Below are 24,054 nucleotides of genomic sequence, written 5' to 3'. Positions count from 1 at the left end.
AATAAATATATTTCAGTGAATAACTTATTGTTCAAATCTGTATATAAATATGTACATAAAGTGTTGTAATGTTATTGTAAAATGGATGGATGGATGGATGGACGTTTAAAACAAAACTGTTATTAATAATTAGTAAGTATACATTTTTTGAGCCTTTTTAGAGAAAATCATATCATTGTAGTAAATTATGTAAATTACTCGATGATGTCATGGTGACCACGCCCATAGCCACGCCCCCACCACCACAGGTATCTTGGCAGTTTATGGGAAACACTGCACCACTTCTCAAAACCCTTCACTGGCTTCCTGTTCCACTCAGGCTTGAATACAAAGTCTCCCTACTAACCCACCGGTGTCCTCCATGGTAATGCCCCCCTCTACCTCAAAGAACTGCTCACCCCCAAATCCTCCACACGACACCTCCGCTCCGGACAGGCTAACCTCCTCCAACCTCCGAGGACAAAGCTCCGAACAATGGGAGACCGGGCTTTCTGCTCCGCCGCTCCCAGTCTGTGGAACGCTCTCCCTGACCACCTGAGGGCACCACAGACTGCGGATGCTTTTAAAAAAAGGCTTAAAAAGCCTTCTTTTTAAAAAAGCCTTTTTTTAGATATACTTTTTATTTTTATTTATTTTTATTAACTTTTTATAATTTTTTCAATACACTGTAGCACTTTGAGGTTGCTTTTTACAAATAAAATCTATTATTATTATTTTTATTATTACCAAAATGTATTTCGATACTTATTAAAGGGGCCCCATTTTGAAGAGATGGGGCCCCTTACGTCACAATCTGTTCATGCGGCCATTTCAAAGAGCTCCGACGGCACTTCTGACATGTTTATTCCCACAATTGTCATACCTTGTGCCGGTCCGAGCTGTGTTGGACCCAGAGATCACTTTGTGTGATCAGAAAGGCTTTAAATGTGCCCAACTGTCAAAGTAGCGCTGTATAGCTTCAGGTGGCTAGTCATTCGCTTTGAGCTAGCGTTTTAGTTAGTTAGTAGAGGGGGGAATTTTTGGGCACTTCACGATTCGATTGCGATACGATTCATGAGCTACGATTCGATTAAAAATTTATTATTGATGCCTCTTTAATTTATGTACAGTCGTGGTCAGTAGTTTATATACACTTGTAAAGAACATCATGTCATGGCTGTCTTGAGTTTTCAATAATTTCTACAACTCTTATGTGATTGTAGCACATACTTGTTGGTCACAATAAACATTCATGAAGTTTGCTTCTTTTATGAATTTATTATGGCTCTACTGAAAATAGGACCAAATCTGCTGGATTTGACCACTCCTCATGAGATATATATATATATATATATATATATATATATATATATATATATATATATATATATATATATATATATATATATATATATATACACATCCACACTACTGTTCAAAAGTTTGGGGTCACCCAAACAATTTTGTGGAATAGCCTTCATTTCTAAGAACAAGAATAGACTGTCGCGTTTCAGATGAAATTTCTCTTTTTCTGGCCATTTTGAGCGTTTAATTGACCCCACAAATGTGATGCTCCAGAAACTCAATCTGCTCAAAGGAAGGTCCGTTTTGTAGCTTCTGTAACGAGCTAAAGTGTTTTCAGATGTGTGAACATGATTGCACAAGGGTTTTCTAATCATCAATTAGCCTTCTGAGCCAATGAGCAAACACATTGTACCATTAGAACACTGGAGTGATAGTTGCTGGAAATGGGCCTCTATACACCTATGTAGATATTGCACCAAAAACCAGACATTTGCAGCTAGAATAGTCATTTACCACATTAGCAATGTATAGAGTGTACTTCTTTAAAGTTAAGACTAGTTTAAAGTTATCTTCATTGAAAAATAAGGACATTTTAATGTGACCCCAAACTTTTGAACGGTAGTGTGTGTATATATATATATATATATATATATATATATATATATATATATATATATATATATATATATATATATATATATATATATATATATATATATATATATATATATATATATATATATATACATACACATATATATATATATATACATACATATACATATACATATACACATATATATATACATACATATACACATACATATACACATATATATATACATACATATACATATACACATATATATATATATATATATATATATATATATATATATATATATATATATATATATATATATATATATATATATATATATATATATATATATATATACACAGTGTCTTCAAAGTGTGCAGTTTTTTACTAAAATATGGACTTTCGCCAAGGCTGGAACCAATTATTGTTTAAAATGTTTCTTATGGGGAACTCTTCTTTACTATAAAAACATTTCCATTTGCAAACTTTGTTCAGGAACCCATTAAGTTCGTAAATCCAGGTTCAACTGTCGTTACAGAATCACACATTGGTCATAATTAAAGTTCTCCTGAGTTTGTAAACAATAACAAAAATGTCAAAGATTTTGTGATAATAAAAAATGTTGATGTAATCATTGTAGTATCTACTATATGGTATTGTTACAGTTGACATTTGTATAGATCCACCCATTTGTTTACATTCAGGAGTGCAACCTTGCTATTAGCGGTGAGCTATTGTATCCTCCTACGGTGTGTAGTGAGGCATGTTGAGCTATTCCTCGTCCTGCAGTGATAATGATACTTGTAAGAAACATACTTTATTTGTCGTCATGGAGGTTAGGAATAGAAGTAGCTAAAACCCTGTGTAAGGACGTTAGCCTCGAGCTAAGTGGCTAGCAGTGCTCGAGAGGACTCTGGGGTGTATTTAGGAAGTGTCCGTTCTCTTGTCACTGTTAAATTTGCAGAGTATAAAAATGCATTATCACGATATAAAAATAGCATTAAAAATTATCGTCGGGAAAAAATATGGTATAATTTACATCGTCTACATCGCCCAACCCAACATGTTTTCAAACAGTGTTTATAGTGTCTCCTTTATCATTAGTTTTTATACTCATGTTTTAATTGTGCAGTCGTTCTGAGTGGTTTTCTCAGGTTGGTTGCGTACCATAAGTCCATGGAGGACTTGAGAAGTGATTGACAGTGACAAGTTGAATCAAAGCGTCACCCTGAGCCGCGTGTCAATCATGTTAAACAGCTGCCATATTAGCTGTGCACAGTGGGGAACCCCTGCGACTCGTGTACAGTCTTCTGGCTTCTAATGGATAAATCATAAGTGAGCATTGACATCTTTATAAAAGCCACATTTTTTGATAGAGCTCTTGTACTGTGTGCCTAATAGAGTTGTACGGTATACCGGTACTAGTATAGTGGTACGAATGAATCAAAAACGGTAATATACTCTGTTTGAAAAGTACCTGTTCCCCATATTTATTTTTTTTAACGGGCATGACAGCACGTCGTCACGTCATGACATTGCTGTTTTTTACGAGAAGAGGAGCATGTTCGGCAGCGCACAATCACATAGTACTTAAACCAGGGGTCCCCAACGCGGTGCCCGCGGGCACCAGGTAGCCCGTAAGGACCAGATGAGTAGCCTGCTGGCCAGTTCTAAAAATAGCTCAAATAGCAAAATTAATTGTATTTATTTACCAGCAAGCTGGTCTCGCTTTGCCCGACATTTTGAATTCTAAGAGAGACAAAACTCAAATAGAATTTGAAAATCCAAGAAAATATTTTAAAGACTTGGTCTTCACTTGTTTAAATAAATTCTTTTTTTTTTTTTTACTTTGCTTCTTATAACTTTCAGAAAGACAATTTTAGAGAAAAAATACAACCCTAAAAATGACTTTAGGATTTTTAAACACATATACCTTTTAAATTCCTTCCTCTTCTTTCCTGACAATTTAAATCAATGTTCAAGTAAATTTATTGTTTTTATTGTAAAGAATAATCAATAAATTTTAATTTAATTCTTCATTTTAGCTTCTGTTTTTTCGAAGAAGAATATTTGTGAAATATTTCTTCAAACTTATTATGATTAAAATTCAAAAAAAATATTCTGGCAAATCTAGAAAATCTGTAGAATCAAATTTAAATCTTATTTCAAAGTCTTTTGAATTTATTTTAAAAAATTTTGTTCTGGAAAATCTAGAAGAAATAATGATTTGTCTTTGTTAGAAATATAGCTTGGTCCAATTTGTTGTATATTCTAACAAAGTGTAGATTGGATTTTAACCTATTTAAAACATGTCATCAAAATCCTAAAATTAATTTTAATCAGGAAAAATTACTAATGATGTTCCATAAATTATTTTTTGAATTTTTTCAAAAAGATTCGAATTAGCTAGTTTTTCTCTCCTTTTTTTCGATTGAATTTTGAATTTTAAAGAGTCGAAATTGAAGATAAACTATGTTTCAAAATGTTATTGTCATTTTTTTCGTGTTTTCTACTCTTTTAAACCGTTCAATTAAGTGTAAATATCATTAATTATTAATAATAACATAGAGTTAAAGGTAAATTGAGCAAATTGGCTATTTCTGGCAATTTATTTAAGTGTGTATCAAACTGGTAGCCCTTCGCATTAATCACTACCCAAGAAGTAGCTCTTGGTTTCAAAAAGGTTGGTGGCCCCTGACTTAAACGGACAATGTGTGTAGACATAAAATGGAGAATGGACGCATTTTAGCCTAAGAACTAAAGATAAAGGTGAAGTTATAACATTGAAACGCCCTCAAGAAGAGGTGCTTTAAGACATGGCTAGCGAGCTAGCGGCTAAAATCCACCCGCAGTCGGCAGTGTTTTAGCTACTTCTAAATCACTAATCCTCACCTCCATGGTGACAAGTATCATCCCTGCAGGACGAGGAATAGCTAAACATGCTTCACTACACACCGTAGGAGGATACAATAGCTCACCGGCGTCATTGAATGTAAACAAATGCCACCTGACATCCACTGTAATGATATCAAGTACACGAGCGTATCTAGTCGATACTACTATGATTACATGCATATTTTTTCCTTGTTTTTTAATTTATATTCAATCAATGTTTATTTATATAGCCCTAAATCACAAGTGTCTCAAAGGACTGCACAAGCCACAACGACATCCGCGGTAAAGAGCCCACATAAGGGCCAGGAAAAACTCACAACCCCAATTGGACGTCGATGTGAATGACTATGAGAAACCTTGGAGAGGACCACATATGTGGGTGACCCCCCCATATTATGTTTATAAACTCGGGATATACGTCCCTGGACACATGAGGACTTTGAATATGACCAATGTATGATCCTGTAACGACTTGGTATCGGATCGATACCTAAATTTATGGTATCATCCAAAACTAATAAGTATCCAAACAACAGAAGAATAAGTGATTATTACATTTTAACAGAAATGTAGATAGAACATGTTGAAACGGAAAATAAGCAGATATTAACAGTAAATGAACAAGTAGATTAATAAACAATTTTTACAGCTTGTCCTTTATAATGTTGACAAAATAATAAAATGTGAAATGACACAATATGTTACTGCATACCTCAGCAGACTAATTAGGAGCCTTTGTTTGCTTACTTACAACTAAAAGACATGTTGTCTAGTACAGGGGTCGGCAACCCGCGGCTCCGGAGCCGCATGCGGCTCTTTGACCACTCTGATGCGGCTCAGCTGCATACTTGCCGACCCCCCGATTTTCCCAGGAGACTTACGGATCTCAGTGCCTCTCCTAGAAAACTCCCAGGGCAATTATAATCCTATTTTCACTCTAATTACTAATTTAAGGGCGTGCCCTAAATGCACTGCAGTAATTGTCCTCTATAGCATTTACAAACAGCGTGCCAGCCCGGCCACATGTTGTATTTAGCTTTTACTTGCACACGTAGGAGACAGCAAAGCATACTTACTCATCAGCCACACAGTTTACACTGACGGTTGCCGTATAAAACAACTTTAACATTGTTACGTTACAAATATGCGCCACACTGTGAACCCACACCAAAAAAGAATGAAAAACACATTTCTGGAGAACATCCGCACCGTAACACAACATAAACACAACACAACCAATACCCAGAATCCCATGCAGCCCTAACTCTTCCGGTCTAGATTATACACCCCCGCTACCACCAAACCCCCCCAGACATCAACCCTCCCCACCTCCGTGCGTCGGTTGAGCGGAAGAGTTAGGGCTGCATGGGATTCTGGGTATTTGTTGTGTTGTGTTTATGTTGTGTTACAGTGCAGATGTTCTCCAGAAATGTGTTTGTCATTCTTTTTTGGTGTGGGTTCAAAGTGTGGCGCATATTTGTAACGTAACAGTGTTAAAGTTGTTTTTGTACGGCTACCGTCAGTGTAAGCTGTGTGGCTGTTGAACTAGTACGCCTTGCTGTCACTTACGTGAGCAAGCTCAAGCTGCATTCTACATGCGGTTGAGCAGGTACACTGTTTGGGCAGGCTGTAGAGGGCGCCAAAAGCAGTGCCATCACGCCCTGATATTCGGGAGTCTCCCGGAAATAATGAGGGGGTTGGCAAGTATGACGCTATCAAGCGCCATTCATTCAAAACTCGCGGGCCGCACTAGCATCAAATTTCCATATTAAGGTGCGTGCCGGTGCGTGTGTCTGAGACCCATGGTTAACATAGCACAAAGCAATTTAAGCTTTGTATGCGGTGTTTTTCATTTTAAATTAAAAAAAATTTTTTGTGGCTCCCATTATTTTCTTTAATTTGTGAAACTTGCCAAAATGGCTCTTTGAGTGGTAAAGGTTGCCGACCCCTGGTCTAGTATGTTCACTATTTTATTTAAAGCCAAAATTGTTCTTCGATTGCAATAATAAACATATGTTTAATGTACCCTAAGATTTTTTTGTTCAAATAAAGCCAATAATGAAATGTTTTGTGGTCCCCTTTATTTAGAAAAGTATCGAAAAGCATCGAAATACTAGGGGTGTAACGGTACGTGTATTTGTATTGAACCGTTTCGGTACGGGGGTTCCGGTTCGGTTCGGAGGTGTACCGAACGAGTTTCCACACGGACATATAAAGTAGCGTACCGCACGTTGTGTAAACAATGCACACCGAGGCACAACACACGGCATGCTAGCAGCTAACGGGCTAGGATAGACTGACCATACGTCCTCTTTTCACCAGACATGTCCTCTTTTGCGGGGCTGTCAGGGCGGAGTTTCTTAAATGCCTCAAATGTCCGGCATTTTGCATGTATTTTCATTGTACGTTCAGGGTTAAGAAGGGGTTAAAAACAAAACAAATTGTGCGCGCAGCAGCATTGGTGAGGAGGGGCAGTAACAGAGAGAGAGAGAGAGAGAGTTATGATAAACGCGCATGCGTCGCCAGGCTCTGCTTTTTATCCATAGATTTATCACATTTAATTTTTTATTATCTATAGCAGGGGTGTCAAAAGTGTGCCCCGGAGGCCATTTGCGGCCCACAGCTAATGTTTTAAAGGCCCACGGCACATTCTAAAAATACTATTCAAATAAACAAAAACATAACAAAAGTGAAATAAAAAAGCTTAAAGGTTAAATGTCATTTAGAAAAAGTTGCAATGTTGACTAATAAAACAAAGCTGTTTTTTTTTTCTTTCAAACTGTCATTGCTCAAAACATAATATTGAATCAAAATCAATGTTATTATGAATTATTGACCTATCCAAGGTTCCCATTACTTCACATCAAATATTACACTAAGACAAATATTTTTGGTGGAGAGTTTGCAAATTTGGTAAATAAATAACCCTAAAATGTATATTTTGTTTTTTTCTTACTGTACCAAAAATTAACCGAACCGTGACCTCTAAACCGAGGTACGTACTGAACCGAAATTTTTGTGTACCGTTACACCCCTAGAAAATACATGTCAATATTGTACAAATATTAAGGGGTCATGTTATGATTCTTTTTTTTCTACATTTAAAAGACTTCCTTGTGGTCTACATAACATGTAATGGTGGTTATTTGGTCAAAATGTTGCATAGATGAGGTTTTAAATGCCATCTTCAAGCCGCTTTCTGATTTACCTGTCTTATTTATGTAGGTACGTACTGAACCGAAATTTTGGTGTACCGTTACACCCCTACTAAATACATTTTGGTATCAGTACCGGTACCAAAATATCGGTATTGGGCCAACCCTGGTGCCTAATGTGGTGGGTGACTGCATGTGTGGCCGTTAAACAGCTGTCTGACACTTATTTCACCCGCGGTCTAACAGACAACAAACCTCGAAAAATTGCCTCATTCCCAATAAAAAAACGCCCGCCTGTTTTGTGAAGCGGGCAGTCATTAGAAAGGAGTGCAGCCGCGCATACTGATTCCAACTGTTGGTTAATTATTTAAAAGATACATTCTGGAGGATGCAGGACGTTAAATCACCATTATTGATAAATAAAAAACGCACACCCACACTCACCTTATTCAGCTCCTCTATCCTCCTGATCAGCAGCGGGTTACTGGAGGAGTTCTCAAAATAAACATAATCTGCATGGGGGCAAAGAGAAGAAGATGTGGGGTGGAAAATTAGCAAAGGGGGACAAGAGAAATTGCCAGGCTCAGGAGGAACACCAAAAATATACATTTCACAGCCATATGTGATCACAACCCTCACACTTACAATGGTATTGTTTGGTGTATATATTTATACATGTGTGGCTGCTGGCACGGGTCCAGACTCATCGGAGGTTTAGCGCTCACCAGGATGTCCCCGCAGGCCCCCAGGCTTGGTGGGGCGCCTGGTCTTAGCCCGGCATGTGTCTTGGCTGAGCGCTGTCAGATTATACCCTGCACTTGGTTGGCTGCCTGGAGCTACTATTCTTCTCGTGGACCCCCCGAAACACACACACATCCCCCACTCTCCCCCATGGGCAAACGGGCTAGAAATTGCCCACCATTAGAATTGTGATATAGTTTGGGGCTAAAACCGACGTTGTACGCGCCGTTTGTTTACATTTGAAAATAGACCCAAAGAGGAATTAGTAGCCCCTCATATAATTTTTTCCCCTTGAAATTACAATTGGTGAAATTACGGTATTCTCGTAAAATGTCGACTTATTTATTGTAAAATGACAACCCTAATTAGGTAAAATCATGACTATGATACTGTAAAATCCTAAAATGTTTTTCTTGTAAAAGGAATTTTTACAAAATGACGCATTTACTCTTGTGAAATTACAGTTTTATTCAGGTGAAACTGAACTCAATCTAGTAAAATTGCGATTTAGATTTACTTAAAGGCCTACTGAAATGAATTTTTTTTATTTAAACGGGAATAGCAGATCCATTCTATGTGTCATACTTGATCATTTCGCGATATTTCCATATTTTTGCAGAAAGGATTTAGTAGAGAACGACGACGATAAAGATCGCAACTTTTGGTATCTGATAAAAACAACCCTTGCCTGTACCGGAAGTAGCGTGACGTCACAAGACTAAGGATTCCTCACAATTCCGCTTTGTTTACAATGCAGCGAGAGACATTCGGACCGAGAAAGCGACGATTACCCCATTAATTTGAGCGAAAAGATGAAAGATTCGTGGATGAAGAACTTTAGAGTGAAGGACTAGAGTGTAGTGCGGGGTGTATCTTTTTTCGCTCTGACCGTAACTTAGGTACAAGGTCTCATTGGATTCCACACTCTCTCCTTTTTCTATTGTGGATCACAGATTTGTATTTTAAACCACCTCGGATACTATATCCTCTTGAAAATGAGAGTCGAGAACGCGAAATGGACATTCACAGTGACTGAACATGTAAATACACGGTTAATAATTTTCAGCTTGGCGAAGCTAAAAAAAATAGAAGCTAACTTAGCTACAGACCTAACGTGATAGCAGGCTCAAATGCAGATAGAAACAAAATTTTTTAAAAACCTGACTGGAAGGATAGACAGAAGATCAACAATACTATTAAACCATGAACATGTAAATACACGGTTAATCATTTTCAGCTTGCAGAAGCTAAAAAAATAGAAGCTAACTTAGCTACGGGGCTAACGTGATAGCATCAGTCTCAAATGCAGATAGAAACTAAATTTAAAAAAACCCTGACTGGAAGGATAGACAGAAGATCAACAATACTATTAAACCATGAACATGTAAATACACGGTTAATAATTTTCAGCTTGGCGAAGCTAAAAAAAATAGAAGCTAACTTAGCTACGGGGCTAACGTGATAGCATCAGTCTCAAATGCAGATAGAAACTAAATTAAATAAATCCCTGACTGGAAGGATAGACAGAAGATCAACAATACTATTAAACCATGAACATGTAAATACACGGTTAATAATTTTCAGCTTGCAGAAGCTAAAAAAATAGAAGCTAACTTAGCTACGGAGCTAACGTGATAGCATCAGTCTCAAATGCAGATAGAAACTAAATTAAAAAAAACCCTGACTGGAAGGATAGACAGAAGATCAACAATACTATTAAACCATGAACATGTAAATACACGGTTAACAATTTTCAGCTTGGCGAAGCTAAAAAAATAGAAGCTAACTTAGCTACGGGGCTAACGTGATAGCATCAGTCTCAAATGCAGATAGAAACTAAATTAAATAAATCCCTGACTGGAAGGATAGACAGGAGATCAACAATACTATTAAACCATGAACATGTAAATACACGGTTAATAATTTTCAGCTTGGCGAAGCTAAAAAAATAGAAGCTAACCTAGCAACGTAGCCAACGTGATAGCTTCAGTCTCAAATGCAGATAGAAACTAAATAAAAAAAAACCCTGACTGGAAGGATAGACAGAAGATCAACAATACTATTAAACCATGAACATGTAAATACACGGTTAATAATTTTCAGCTTGCAGAAGCTAAAAAAATAGAAGCTAACTTAGCTACGGAGCTAACGTGATAGCATCAGTCTCAAATGCAGATAGAAACTAAATTTAAAAAAACCCTGACTGGAAGGATAGACAGAAGATCAACAATACTATTAAACCATGAACATGTAAATACACGGTTAATAATTTTCAGCTTGGCGAAGCTAAAAAAATAGAAGCTAACTTAGATGCGGCGGCGGGCGTTGTACGCTTTTGACGACACCCCGGCCGCCATCAGAGTCGGCAAGAAACATACATTTCCCCAAAGTTACGTACGTGACATGCACATATCGACACGCACGTACGGGCAAGCGATCAAATGTTTGGAAGCCAAAGCTGTACTCACCATAGTGCGTCTGCTATCCAACTCAAAACACAACACAACCTCCTGGTGTTGGTGTTGCTACAGCCAGCCGCTAATACACCGATCGCACCTACAACTTTCTTATTTGCAGTCTCCATTGTCCATTAAACAAATTGCAAAAGATTCACCAACACAGATGTCCAGAATACTGTGGAATTTTGTCGAAGAAAACAGAGGTATTTGTATGGGTCCAAACACTTCCCTTGACCTCGTGACGTCACGCGCATACGTCATCATACCGCGACGTTTTCAAGCGGAAGTTTCGCGGGAAATTTAAAATGTCACTTTATAAGTTAACCCGGCCGTATTGGCATGTGTTGCAATGTTAAGATTTCATCATTAATATATAAACTATCAGACTGCGTGGTCGCTAGTAGTGGCTTTCAGTAGGCCTTTAACCTCTTAAAGGCCTACTGAAATGAATTTTTTAAATTTAAACGGGGATAGCAGATCCATTCTATGTGTCATACTTGATCATTTCGCGATATTGCCATATTTTTGCTGAAAGGATTTAGTAGAGAACAACGACGATAAAGGTCGCAACTTTTGGTCGCTGATTAAAAAAAGCCTTGCCTATACCGGAAGTAGCGTGACGTCACCGGAGGAAGGACTACCCCATTAATTTGAGCGAGGATTAAATATTTGTGGATGAGGAAAGTGAGAGTGAAGGACTAGAGTGCAGTGCAGGACGTATCTTTTTTCACTCTGAGCGTAACTTAGGTACAAGCTGGTTCATTGGATTCCACACTTTCTCCTTTTTCTATTGTGGATCACGGATTTGTATTTTAAACCACCTCGGATACTATATCCTCTTGAATATGAGAGTCGAGAATGCGAAATGGACATTCACAGTGACTTTTATCTCCACGACAATACATCGGCGAAACACTTTAGCTACGGAGCTAAAGTGATAGCATCGGGCTCAAATGCAGATAGAAACAAAATAAATAAACCACTGACTGGAAGGATAGACAGAAGATCAACAATACTATTAAACCATGGACATGTAAATACACGGTTAATAATTTCCAGCTTGGCGAAGCTTAACAATGCTGTTGCTAACGACGCTATTGAAGCTAACTTAGCAACGGGACCTCACAGAGCTATGATAAAAACATTAGCGCTCCACCTACGCCAGCCAGCCCTCATCTGCTCATCAACACCCGTGCTCACCTGCGTTCCAGCGATCGACGGAAGGACGAAAGACTTCACCCGATCATCCGTGCGGTCGGCGGCTAGCATCGGCTAGCGCGTCTGCTATCCAAGTCAAAGTCCTCTTTGTTGTGTTGCTACAGCCAGCCGCTAATACACCGATCCCACCTACAACTTTCTTCTTTGCAGTCTTCATTGTTCATTAAACAAATTGCAATAGATTCACCAACACAGATGTCCAGAATACTGTGGAATTTTGAGATGAAAACAGAGCTTTTTTGTATTGGATTCAATGGGGTACCAATACTTCCGTTTCAACGATTTGACGTCACGTGCATACGTCATCATATCTAGACGTTTTCAACCGGAAGTTTAGCGGGAAATTTAGAATGTCACTTTATAAGTTAACCCGGCCGTATTGGCATGTGTTGCAATGTTAAGATTTCATCATTGATATATAAACTATCAGACTGCGTGGTCGCTAGTAGTGGCTTTCAGTAGGCCTTTGAGGCCCAAGCTGTTTGTTTACATGCTTTTTTTTATTTCTCTTTGCTATTTGGGCTTTTTGGACCCTAATTAGAATAAAAACTAAGACTCATCTTTTGATATGATGTACTTAAGTCTTGTTCCAAATAAGTATTTGATGAGCATTCCTCGACTTTCTCAGTCTTTTTTGCAACTTGTGCCAGCTTTTTTGAAACATGAGCTAATATTTGCAAAAAATAAAGTTTTCCAGTTCGAACGTTAAGCATCTTGTCTTTGCAGTCTATTCAATTGAACATAGGTTGAAAAGGATTTGAAAATCATTGTATTCTGTTTTTATTTACTATTTACACAACGTGCCAACTTTACTGGTTTTGGGTTTTGTATTTTGGGATCTGCATAGGTCCTGAAAATGTCAAATCAAACAGTGGAGACATGGCGTAGATCAGGGGCCACCAACCTTTTTGAAAGCAAGAGCTACTTCTTGGGTAGTGATTAATGCGAAGGGCTACCAGTTTGATACACACTTAAATAAATTGCCAGAAATAGCCAATTTTCTCAATTTACCTTTAACTCTATGTTATTATTAATAATTAATGATATTTACACTTAATTGAACGGTTTAAAAGAGGAGAAAACACGAAAAAAATGACAATAAAATTTTGAAACATAGTTTATCTTCAAATTTGACTCTTTAAAATTCAAAATTCAACTGAAAAAAAGAAGAGAAAAACTAGCTAATTCGAATCTTTTTGAAAAAATTAAAAAAAATAATTTATGAAACATCATTAGTAATTTTTCCTGATTAAGATTAATTTTAGAATTTTGATGGCATGTTTTAAATAGGTTAAAATCCAATCTGCACTTTGTTAGAATATATAACAAATTGGACCAAGCTATATTTCTAACAAAGACAAATCATTATTTCTTCTAGATTTTCCAGAACAAAAATTTTAAAAGAAATTCAAAAGACTTTGAAATAAGATTTAAATTGGATTCTACAGATTTTCTAGATTTGCCAGAATAATTTTTTTGAATTTTAATCATAATAAGTTTGAAGAAATACTTCACAAATATTCCTCGTCAAAAAAACAGAAGCTAAAATGAAGAATTAAATTAAATATTATTTATTATTCTTTACAATAAAAAAAATAAATTTACTTGAACATTGATTTAAATTGTCAGGAAAGAAGAGGAAGGAATTTAAAAGGTAAAAAGGTATATGTGCTTAAAAATCCTAAAATCATTTTTAAGGTTAGATTTTTTCTCTAAAATTGTCTTTCTGAAAGTTATAAGAAGCAAAGTAAAAAAATTAATGAATTTATTTAAACAAGTGAAGACCAAGTCTTTAAAATATTTTCTTGGATTTTCAAATTCTATTTGAGTTTTGTCTCTCTTAGAATTAAAAATGTCGGGCAAAGCGAGACCAGCTTGCTAGTAAATAAATAAAATTTAAAAAATAGAGGCAGCTCACTGGTAAGTGCTGCTATTTGAGCTATTTTTAGAACAGGCCAGCGGGCTACTCATCTGGTCCTTATGGGCTACCTGGTGCCCGCGGGCACCGCGTTGGTGACCCCTGGCGTAGATATTTATAAAACACTTTGCCTTACTGCCGTGAAACGAGCCGTCGGGAATGTGGCCCACCGGTGACGTGTTTGCCATTGGTGACAACAGCAGAGATTTACCCAAAGTGTTTTGCGCGAGGTCAATAAGCTCCTTTGTTTTCTCTACCCTCTTGTTGTGGGGCAGACTGGCTCATACATGCACATGCATCCTCCGCTGTTGCCACTTCAAATACAAGGTGGCGAACAGTGCTAACATAATCTGTCAGTAGACTCCATAGGAAGCGCTAAAAAAAAAAAAAACAAAGATGACGGACGAAAACGCAGTCGGAGTGGAGGCACATACATAAGACAGGTAAATCAGAAAGCGGCTTGAAGATGGCATTTAAAACCTCATCTATGCAACATTTTGACCAAATAACCACCATTACATGTTATGTAGACCACAAGGAAGTCTTTTAAATGTAGAAAAAAAAGAATCATAATATGACCCCTTAATATTTGTACAATATTGACATGTATTTTCTAGGGGTGTAACGGTACACAAAAATTTCGGTTCGGTACGTACCTCGGTTTAGAGGTCACGGTCCAGTTCATTTTTGGTACAGTAAGAAAACAACAAAATATAAATTTTTGGGTTATTTATAGGGATGTCCGATAATGGCTTTTTGCCGATATCCGATATGCCGATATTGTCCAACTCTTTAATTACCGATACCGATATCAACCGATACCGATATCAACCGATATATGCAGTCGTGGAATTAACACATTATTATGCCTAATTTGGACAACCAGGTATGGTGAAGATAAGGTACTTTTTAAAAAAATGAATCAAATAAAATAAGATCAATAAATTAAAAACCTTTTCTTGAATAAAAAAGAAAGTAAAACAATATAAAAACAGTTACATAGAAACTAGTAATCAATGAAAATTTGTAAAATTAACTGTTAAGGGTTAGTATTATTAGTGGACCAGCAGCACGCACAATCATGTGTGCTTACGGACTGTATCCCTTGCAGACTGTATTGATATATATTGATATATTGATTGAGCCAGCTCCAGCTCGTGGTGCCCAGGACGAGACTTAAAACCAGGGGAGACAGGGCCTTCTCTGTGGTCGGCCCTAAACTCTGGAACACTCTGCCCCTCCATGTTCAAACTGCTCCCACAGTGGAGTGTATTAAGTCTCGTCTTAAGACCCACTTTTATTCTTTGGCTTTTAACACTACGTGAGTTGTGTGGTCTACTGTCCTCTGTTGTCCTGTGTGGTTAGGGTTAGGGTTATAAATTTTGATGTCTATTTTACTGTTTTAATTGGTTTTACCCTTTTAAAATCGTTTTTAATCATATTTATTTTTTATATTGTCTCTGTATTGGTTTTCTATTCATTTATTCTTTGTTTTTATTCAGTCATTGGTGTAGCATAATATTGTTTTTAATATTATTTTTAATATCGTTTTTAATAGTGTTTTTAATATTGTTTTTAACGTGGCTGTGCAGCACTTTGGAAACATTCTTGTTGTGTAAATGTGCTATATAAATAAAGTGGATTGGATTGGATATATAATGTAGGAAGCAGAATATTAATAACAGAAAGAAACAACCCTTTTGTGTGAATGAGTGTAAATGGGCGAGGGAGGTTTTTTGGGTTGGTGCACTAATTGTAAGTGTATCTTGTGTTTTTTATGTGGATTTAATAAAAAAATTTAAAAAATAAAAAATAAAAAATAAAAAACCATACTGATATTAAAAAAAACGATACCGATAATTTCCGATATTACATTTTAACGCATTTATCGGCCGATAATATCGGCAGACCGATATTATCGGAAACCTGTAGTTATTTATTTACCAACTTTGCAAAATCTTCCACCAAAAACATTTTTCTTAGTGTAATATTTGATGAGAAGTAATGGGAACCTTGGATAGGTCAATAATTCATAATAACATTGATTTTGATTCAATATTATGTTTTGAGCAATGACAGTTTGAAAGAATAAAAAACAGCTTTGTTTTATTAGTCAACATTGCAACTTTTTCTAAATGACATTTAACCTTTAAGCTTTTTTATTTCACTTTTGTTATGTTTTTGTTTATTTGAATAGTATTTTTAGAATGTGCCGTGGGCCTTTAAAACATTAGCTGTGGGCCGCAAATGGCCTCCGGGGCACACTTTTGACACCCCTGCTATAGATAATAACAAATTAAATGTGATAAATCTATGGATAAAAAGCAGAGCCTGGCGACGCATGCGCGTTTATCATAACTCTCTCTCTATCTCTGTCTCTGCCCCTCCCTCACCAATGCTGCTGCGCGCACAATCTGTTTTGTTTTTAACCCCTTCTTAACCCTGAACGTACATTGAAAATACACGCAACCCTAACTCAAAATGCCGGACATTCGAGGCATTTAAGAAACTCCGCCCTGACAGCCCCGCAAAAGAGGACATGTCCGGTGAAAAGAGGACGTATGGTCAGTCTATCCCAGGGGTCACCAACGCGGTGCCCGCGGGCACCAGGTAGCCTGTAAGGACCAGATGAGTAGCCCGCTGGCCTGTTCTAAAAATAGCTCAAATAGCAGCACTTACCAGTGAGCTGCCTCTATTTTTTAAATTTTATTTATTTACTAGCAAGCTGGTCTCGCTTTGCCCGACATTTTTAATTCTGAGAGAGACAAAACTCAAATAGAATTTGAAAATCCAAGAAAATATTTTAAAGACTTGGTCTTCACTTGTTTAAATACATTCATTCGTTTTTTTACTTTGCTTCTTATAACTTTCAGAAAGACAATTTTAGAGAAAAAATTATTTTAGGATTTTTAAACACATATACATTTTTACCTTTTAAATTCCTTCCTCTTCTTTCCTGACAATTTAAATCAATGTTCAAGTAAATTTATTATTTTTATGGTAAAGAATAATAAATACATTTTAATTTAATTCTTCATTTTAGCGTCTGTTTTTTCGACGAAGAATATTTGTGAAATATTTCTTCAAACCTATTATGATTAAAATTCAAAAAAATAATTCTGGCAAATCTAGAAAATCTGTAGAATCAAATTTAAATCTTATTTCAAAGTCTTTTGAATTTATTTTAAAATTTTTGTTCTGGAAAATCTACAAGAAATAATGATTTGTCTGTTACAAATATAGCTTAGTCCAATTTGTTATATATTCTAACAAAGTGTAGATTGGATTTAAACCTATTTAAAACATGTCATCAAAATTCTAAAATTAATCTTAATCAGGAAAAATTACTAATCATGTTCCATAAATTCTTTTTTTAATTTTTTCAAAAAGATTCGAATTAGCTAGGTTTTCTCTTCTTTTTTTCGGTTGAATTTTGAATTTTAAAGAGTCGAAATTGAAGATAAACTATGTTTCAAAATGTAATTGACATTTTTTTCGTGTTTTCTCCTCTTTTAAACCGTTCAATTAAGTGTAAATATCATTAATTATTAATAACAACATAGAGTTAAAGGTAAATTGAGCAAATTGGCTATTTCTGGCAATTTATTCAAGTGTGTATCAAACTGGTAGCCCTGCGCATTAATCAGTACCCAAGAAGTAGCTCTTGTTTTCAAAAAGGTTGGTGACCCCTGGTCTATCCTAGCCCGTTAGCTGCTAGCATGCCGTGTGTTGTGCCTCGGTGTGCATTGTTTACACAACGTGCGTTACGCTACTTAATATGTCCGTGTGGAAACTCGTTCGGTACACCTCCGAACCGAACCGGAACCCCCGTACCGAAACGGTTCAATACAAATACACGTACCGTTACACCCCTAGTATTTTCATAAAATACTGACTTTAAGCTGGTAAAAAGTGCAACTTTTTTTCTCCTAATAGTTCTTCACTCCCACAACTGGATGACTTTACTGGATGACTCTCGTAGGATTATTTTTTTACATATAATTTAAGTGCTCTGACGTAAAAATAATACTCCTTGGTATTACATCCCTCCTTGACAAATCATTAATTTTTCCTTTCTTGTGTTGATAAAAACCACCAATCAAACAGCGGAGACAAGAGTCTGCTGATGAGACGGTTGCGATGCTAACCACCGAGAAGAAAATGTGGACGTTTGCCTGCGGCTCTCGACAGTCAGCATCTCCGAGGGACCCATTAAATCGCGGGCCAGATGACGTCAGGACACAATGAACCACTGTTATGCTTCCCTCGCAAAAAAGGTGGAATACTGGGTACAAACCCTCTTTTCCCCCCTCTCTAAATCTTGGGAACAAAGTTACCGGGAAGGGAATGACTAAGATGTCCCATAAGGAAATGTCAAAAGAGTTTAGGGGGAAAGAAGTCACGAGTGGGTTACTGTGAGAGGAAGTGGACGTAAGTAACGTCACGACGCCTCTCTGTTTCCCATCATTCCTCCCGCGGTCTCAAGCAGAGAAAGAAACCCACACCCTCCTCTCCTCCATTGACTCTGCTTCCAGCGTCAGCCAACCGCCCATCCCTCCTGAGACTGTGATGTCACAGTGCAGTCCAAGTTTGTATGAGCCAATCAGGGGCCCCCGGAAAGAAAAAAGACAGTCTGCTGGCTTGATTTGAACCGAGGGGGAAACGTCCGAAAATGAGGGCAACTTAGCCTGATTGAAACATTTCTGGACGGCGTTATATTGTTCAGTGATTAGATCGAAGGTCGATTCTATGACTTCACCATCGCCCTTTGTCTTTATTTGCCATTGTTGTTATTGTGCCTTTTTCTGGGATGTTTTCTTCAGCATTCCGCCTTATTGGTAAATCTTGCCTTATGGTTGGTGGTTAAAGTGCCCACTCTTACTCTGGCCTAACCCTGATAACAGCATATTAATGTATTATGTGTGTACATAACTTTCAGGGCCATCTACTTGAGACTTGTCTTGTATGAAAAAAGTTGAAAAAGTTTAGTTTTGTCTAGTGATGGGTAGCGAATCTGTGCGTTTTTTGCACCGACTGAATCCCGCCAGCCCTACCAGGCACGGGTTCACATAAACCCAATGGTGCCATTTTCAGGAACCTGGGTGGTGCGAGACGTCACGTCTGCCCTTCGACGCTTGGCAATCACTCCAGCAGCACTGAGAGCGCACTCAGCCAAAATACCTTTAAGAAATGTTACAATTTTCAATACCAACAAAGAAATTGACTCAAAAAAAAACCTCCAACATAAGTAAAATAACTGCTGATATACATTGGCTTTGATATTGACATGCTACTGATTAGCATTAGCAATTTCAAATAGATCAGGGGTCACCAACGCGGTGCCCGCGGGCACCAGGTAGCCCGTAAGGACCAGGGGCCGTACTTATCAAGCTTCTTAGAATTACTCCTAAGAAGTCTGCTAAGAGTTGACTTAAGAGTAAATAAATTCTTGGCTGAAAGCTGCACTTAAAAGTTAGTTATCAAGCGTCTATACTCACACTTTCAGCGAAGTGTAGGACTGAATCTCAAGTGTCACACTCAGAGCTGAATTACGACATTACTATGTGCCGTAAACGCAATTTTAGGTGACGTCATTTCTGTGTCCATAGAAATGACCAATCACGGAATGGAATCCGTTGTCTAAGAATAAAGAAATATCTTGGAAATATTTAAGTGGACAATGGGAGTGTATATTTTGACAATAAACTACAAAATAATACAAAACAAACTAGTCCCCGCCGGCACTCACGCTACCGCTCCCTCTCTTCTCTCGCCCACACACTCACTGACGTCACTCACCTCACGGCCACACACATACGCTACTGTCATAACATTTTCTTTCCAATTCATTAATTAGGCAACTAATTTGAAACTAGTGTGGGTGGCTCTATATATACTAGCCCACTGCAGACACATGCAGAAATCAACAAGGAATCGAAAAGTATTAAATCTGTGACAAAAATAATATCCGCTCTGTCTAAACGATACCGTTTGATCAGCTGCTCGTCATCAAAAAAAAAAAACATTGTTCCGTTCCCTGAACGTTCGCGCACGTCTCTCTCGCCTCAGTGCCATCCCCTGCTGGCAACTCCTAACCACTTAAGACACCTCTGAAGGTCTCTTAAATATCGTGGAGAGTAGGAGCGATTCTTAGACTTAAGAACGTTGATAAAAAGCTTTTATTCTTAAGGTTGAGAGTAGGACTAAATTTCGCAAATTCTCAGGACTTAAGTGTAAAATGGCACTCTAAGAAGCTTGATAAGTACGGCCCCTGGTCTCGCTTTTCCCGACATTTTTAATTCCGAGAGACAAAACTCAAATAGAATTTGAAAATCCAAGAAAATATTTTAAAGACTTGGTCTTCACTTGTTTAAATAAATTCATTAATTTTTTTATTTTGCTTCTTATAACTTTCAGAAAGACAATTTTAGAGAAAAAATACAACCTTAAAAATGATTTTAGGATTTTTAAACACATATACCTTTTAAATTCCTTCCTCTTCTTTCCTGACAATTTAAATCAATGTTCAAGTAATTTTTATTTTTTTTAATTGTAAAGAATAATAAATACATTTTAATTTAATTCTTCATTTTAGCTTCTGTTTTTTCGACGAAGAATATTTGTAAAATATTTCTTCAAATTTATTATGATTAAAATTCAAAAAAATTATTCTGGCAAATCCAGAAAATCTGTAGAATCAAATTTTAAATCTTATTTCAAAGTCTTTTGAATTTCTTTTTAAATTTTTGTTCTGGAAAATCCAGAAGAAATAATGATTTGTCTTTGTTAGAAATATAGCTTGGTCCAATTTGTTATATATTCTAACAAAGTGCAGATTGGATTTTAACCTATTTAAAACATGTCATCAAAATTTTAAAATTAATCTTAATCAGGAAAAATTAGTAATGATGTTCCATAAATTCTTTTTTTAATTTTTTCAAAAAGATTCAAATTAGCTTGTTTTTGTCTTCTTTTTTTCGGTTGAATTTTAAAGAGTCCAAATTGAAGATAAACTATGTTTGTCATTTTTTTCGTGTTTTCTCCTCTTTTAAACCGTTCAATTAAGTGTAAATATCATTAATTATTAATAATAACATAGAGTTAAAGGTAAATTGAGCAAATTGGCTATTTCTGGCAATTTAAGTGTGTATCAAACTGGTAGCCCTTCACATTAATCACTACCCAAGAAGTAGCTCTTGCTTTCAAAAAGGTTGGTGACCCCTGCCATAAACTATACACTACAGCCCTCTTAAGTTTTGGACGTTCAACTGCAATTGCAACTTAGTGTCATACCTGCAAATTAGATTTAGGAACGTGATAATGAAACAAGATATAACAACTGGGCAGCAGATATCCCGTAGGAGAGGATAGACCTTATTCATCCCACAGTGGAACTCATTTTTAAATCATGCAATAATAAATTAGACTTTATCGTCAAAAATAATATTTTATTAACATACACAAAAGTACCAAAAATTGGTACCGTTAAGCAGTTTCCCACCTAGGCCTTCAGTGATGTCCGACTTCAATGATTACCTCTCAAAATACCATCATTGATGTCACCACATGACCATTGCTGGAGAAATACTATACAGAAACACATGTACGCACTACTGGGCATTGAACACATCAACAGTGTACAAAACGGGTTATTTTCTGGCGCATTTAAAAATCTATTAAAACGCATCAGCAATTAAAACATATCTTATGTGGTACTGTCAAAATAAAAATTGCAAAAAACATTAAAAGTGAAAAAATTAAATATTTTAACTCACATTTCGACGCCGTATAAGCCAGTGGTACCCCTAGTTGTCGGCTTTTTCGAGTGGAAACAGCCAGAACAGCTGCGCTAACTTCCGGGGTTGGCCGACATCGTCTCACAAGATGTAGTTTCTCTTTAAATATCCTTCTTGAAAATGGCCTTACAAATACGTATCTACCACCTAAGCAACGTTTTGTTCTCCATCTCTGCCATCCCGGTGTGCTTGCGACGCAACGCTTCCCGTTTCCTGCTAAATTGCAACTTGTGATTGGATACTCACTTTGGAATGGCAAGTGAGTATCCAATCACAGTCTCGTTAACATCAGGCTACCTAGATAGGCTACTGTCAACAACTTGTGATCTGATTGGCTATCGTAACTGTCTATCAACTGCATGTGTCCTCAAATTCATCCGCTAATGGTCCCGGTGAGTATCCAATCACAGGACGCGTAAATGTCACGTTCAACGTGAGGCCAGCGAGAAGGCCTTACTGACAACAACTTCTGATCTGAATGGCTATCGCAGCTGTCTATCAACTGTATGTGCCCGTTCACTTACATCGCACGGACGCCCGCATTGTTAATTTCTGAAGGCAGATTTCATACAGCATGGCAACATAAGCCAGCTGAATTCTGTACAGAGTGTATAGGGTGTACATTTGCAGTCCACACCGTTCTTTGCACTTCTATATTTTGTATATTTTTATATATTTACACATTGTTTTCTTGCATGCACACATCGCACGGTATGGAATGGCCTCAATCTCATTACCCTGCGTAATGACAATAAAGCTGTTTCTGATTCTGATGTTCATGCCTAAACAGGTATTAAAAAAGGTTCCACATAAACATAAAAAACAAGGTATGCCACAGTACAAACAGCTACGGCAGGGGTCGGCAACCCGCGGCTCTAGAGCCGCATGCGGCTCTTTAGCGCCGCCCTAGTGGCTCTCTGGAGCTTTTTCAAAAATGTATGAAAAATGGAAAAAGATGAGCGGGAAAAAATATATTTTTTGTTTTAATATGGTTTCTGTAGGAGGACAAACATGACACAAACCTCCCTAATCGTTATAAAGCACACTGTTTGTATTAAACATGCTTCACTGATTCAAGTATTTGGCAAGCGCCGTTTTGTCCTACTAATTTTGGCGGTCCTTGAACGCACCTTAGTTTGTTTACATGTATAACTTTCTCCGACTTTCTAGGACGTGTTTTATGCCACTTCTTTTTCTGTCTCATTTTGTCCACCAAACTTTTAACATTGTACATGAATGCACAAAGGTGAGTTTTGTTGATGTTATTCACTTGTGTGGAGTGCTAATCAGACATAATTGGTCACTGCATGACTGCAAGCTAATCGATGCTAACATGCTATTTAGGCTAGCTGTATGTACATATTGCATCATTATGCCTCATTTGTAGCTATATTTGAGCTCATTTAGTTTCCTTTAAGTCCTCTTAATTCAATTTATATCTCATGACACACTATCTGTATGTAATATATGGCTGTTAATTTTTTGCGGCTCCAGACAGATTTGTTTTTGTATTTTTGGTCCAATATGGCTCTTTCAACATTTTGGGTTGCCGACCCCTGAGCTATGGTGTTAAACACTGGTGTAGTAATATTTGTGCTACTGTACTTTGGCACTACCATGTGAGCAGCTATTGTTGAAACGTTCCCCCGTTTACAATGTCGTTATGTAAACATACCCAAAAAGATACGTGTATACGTCAAGTCCTGGTGACTTGAGAGAGTATAAATGCAAATGTGGGCCTGTCTGGCCATTAGGATGGACCTTAAAGCCTTAAGCCGGCGTTTCTGCCAACAATTCCCTCCGGAAGCCATGGGTAGTGTAGGAAGAGCGGCTTGTGGCCTGCACGGGGTCAAAACAAAGACATCAAGGCGTGCAGAGGCGGCTTTTGTTCCACCCCCACCCCCCCCCACACACACACACGGGAAGTCATTGCTTTCCCAAGACGGATCATTGTCTTGCAAAGTGGCGGCCATCTTTCAAAAGGCGA

At 37.2% G+C, this 24,054-nt stretch overlaps 1 protein-coding gene across 1 annotated transcript in view; it reads right to left on the bottom strand.

Annotated features, from left to right (window-relative positions):
- Positions 1-24,054, bottom strand: part of mta1 (metastasis associated 1) — a 161,870-nt gene that overhangs the window by 114,365 nt on the left and 23,451 nt on the right. The window contains exon 2 of the mRNA XM_062040974.1: positions 8,380-8,447. Coding sequence (XP_061896958.1) covers positions 8,380-8,447 — 68 coding nt within the window. The remainder of the gene's footprint in view (positions 1-8,379; positions 8,448-24,054) is intronic.

This window comes from Entelurus aequoreus, linkage group LG03, assembly GCF_033978785.1.
Source record: "Entelurus aequoreus isolate RoL-2023_Sb linkage group LG03, RoL_Eaeq_v1.1, whole genome shotgun sequence".
Classification (NCBI taxonomy): domain Eukaryota; kingdom Metazoa; phylum Chordata; class Actinopteri; order Syngnathiformes; family Syngnathidae; genus Entelurus; species Entelurus aequoreus.
This window is presented reverse-complemented; position numbering and strand designations above follow the sequence as displayed.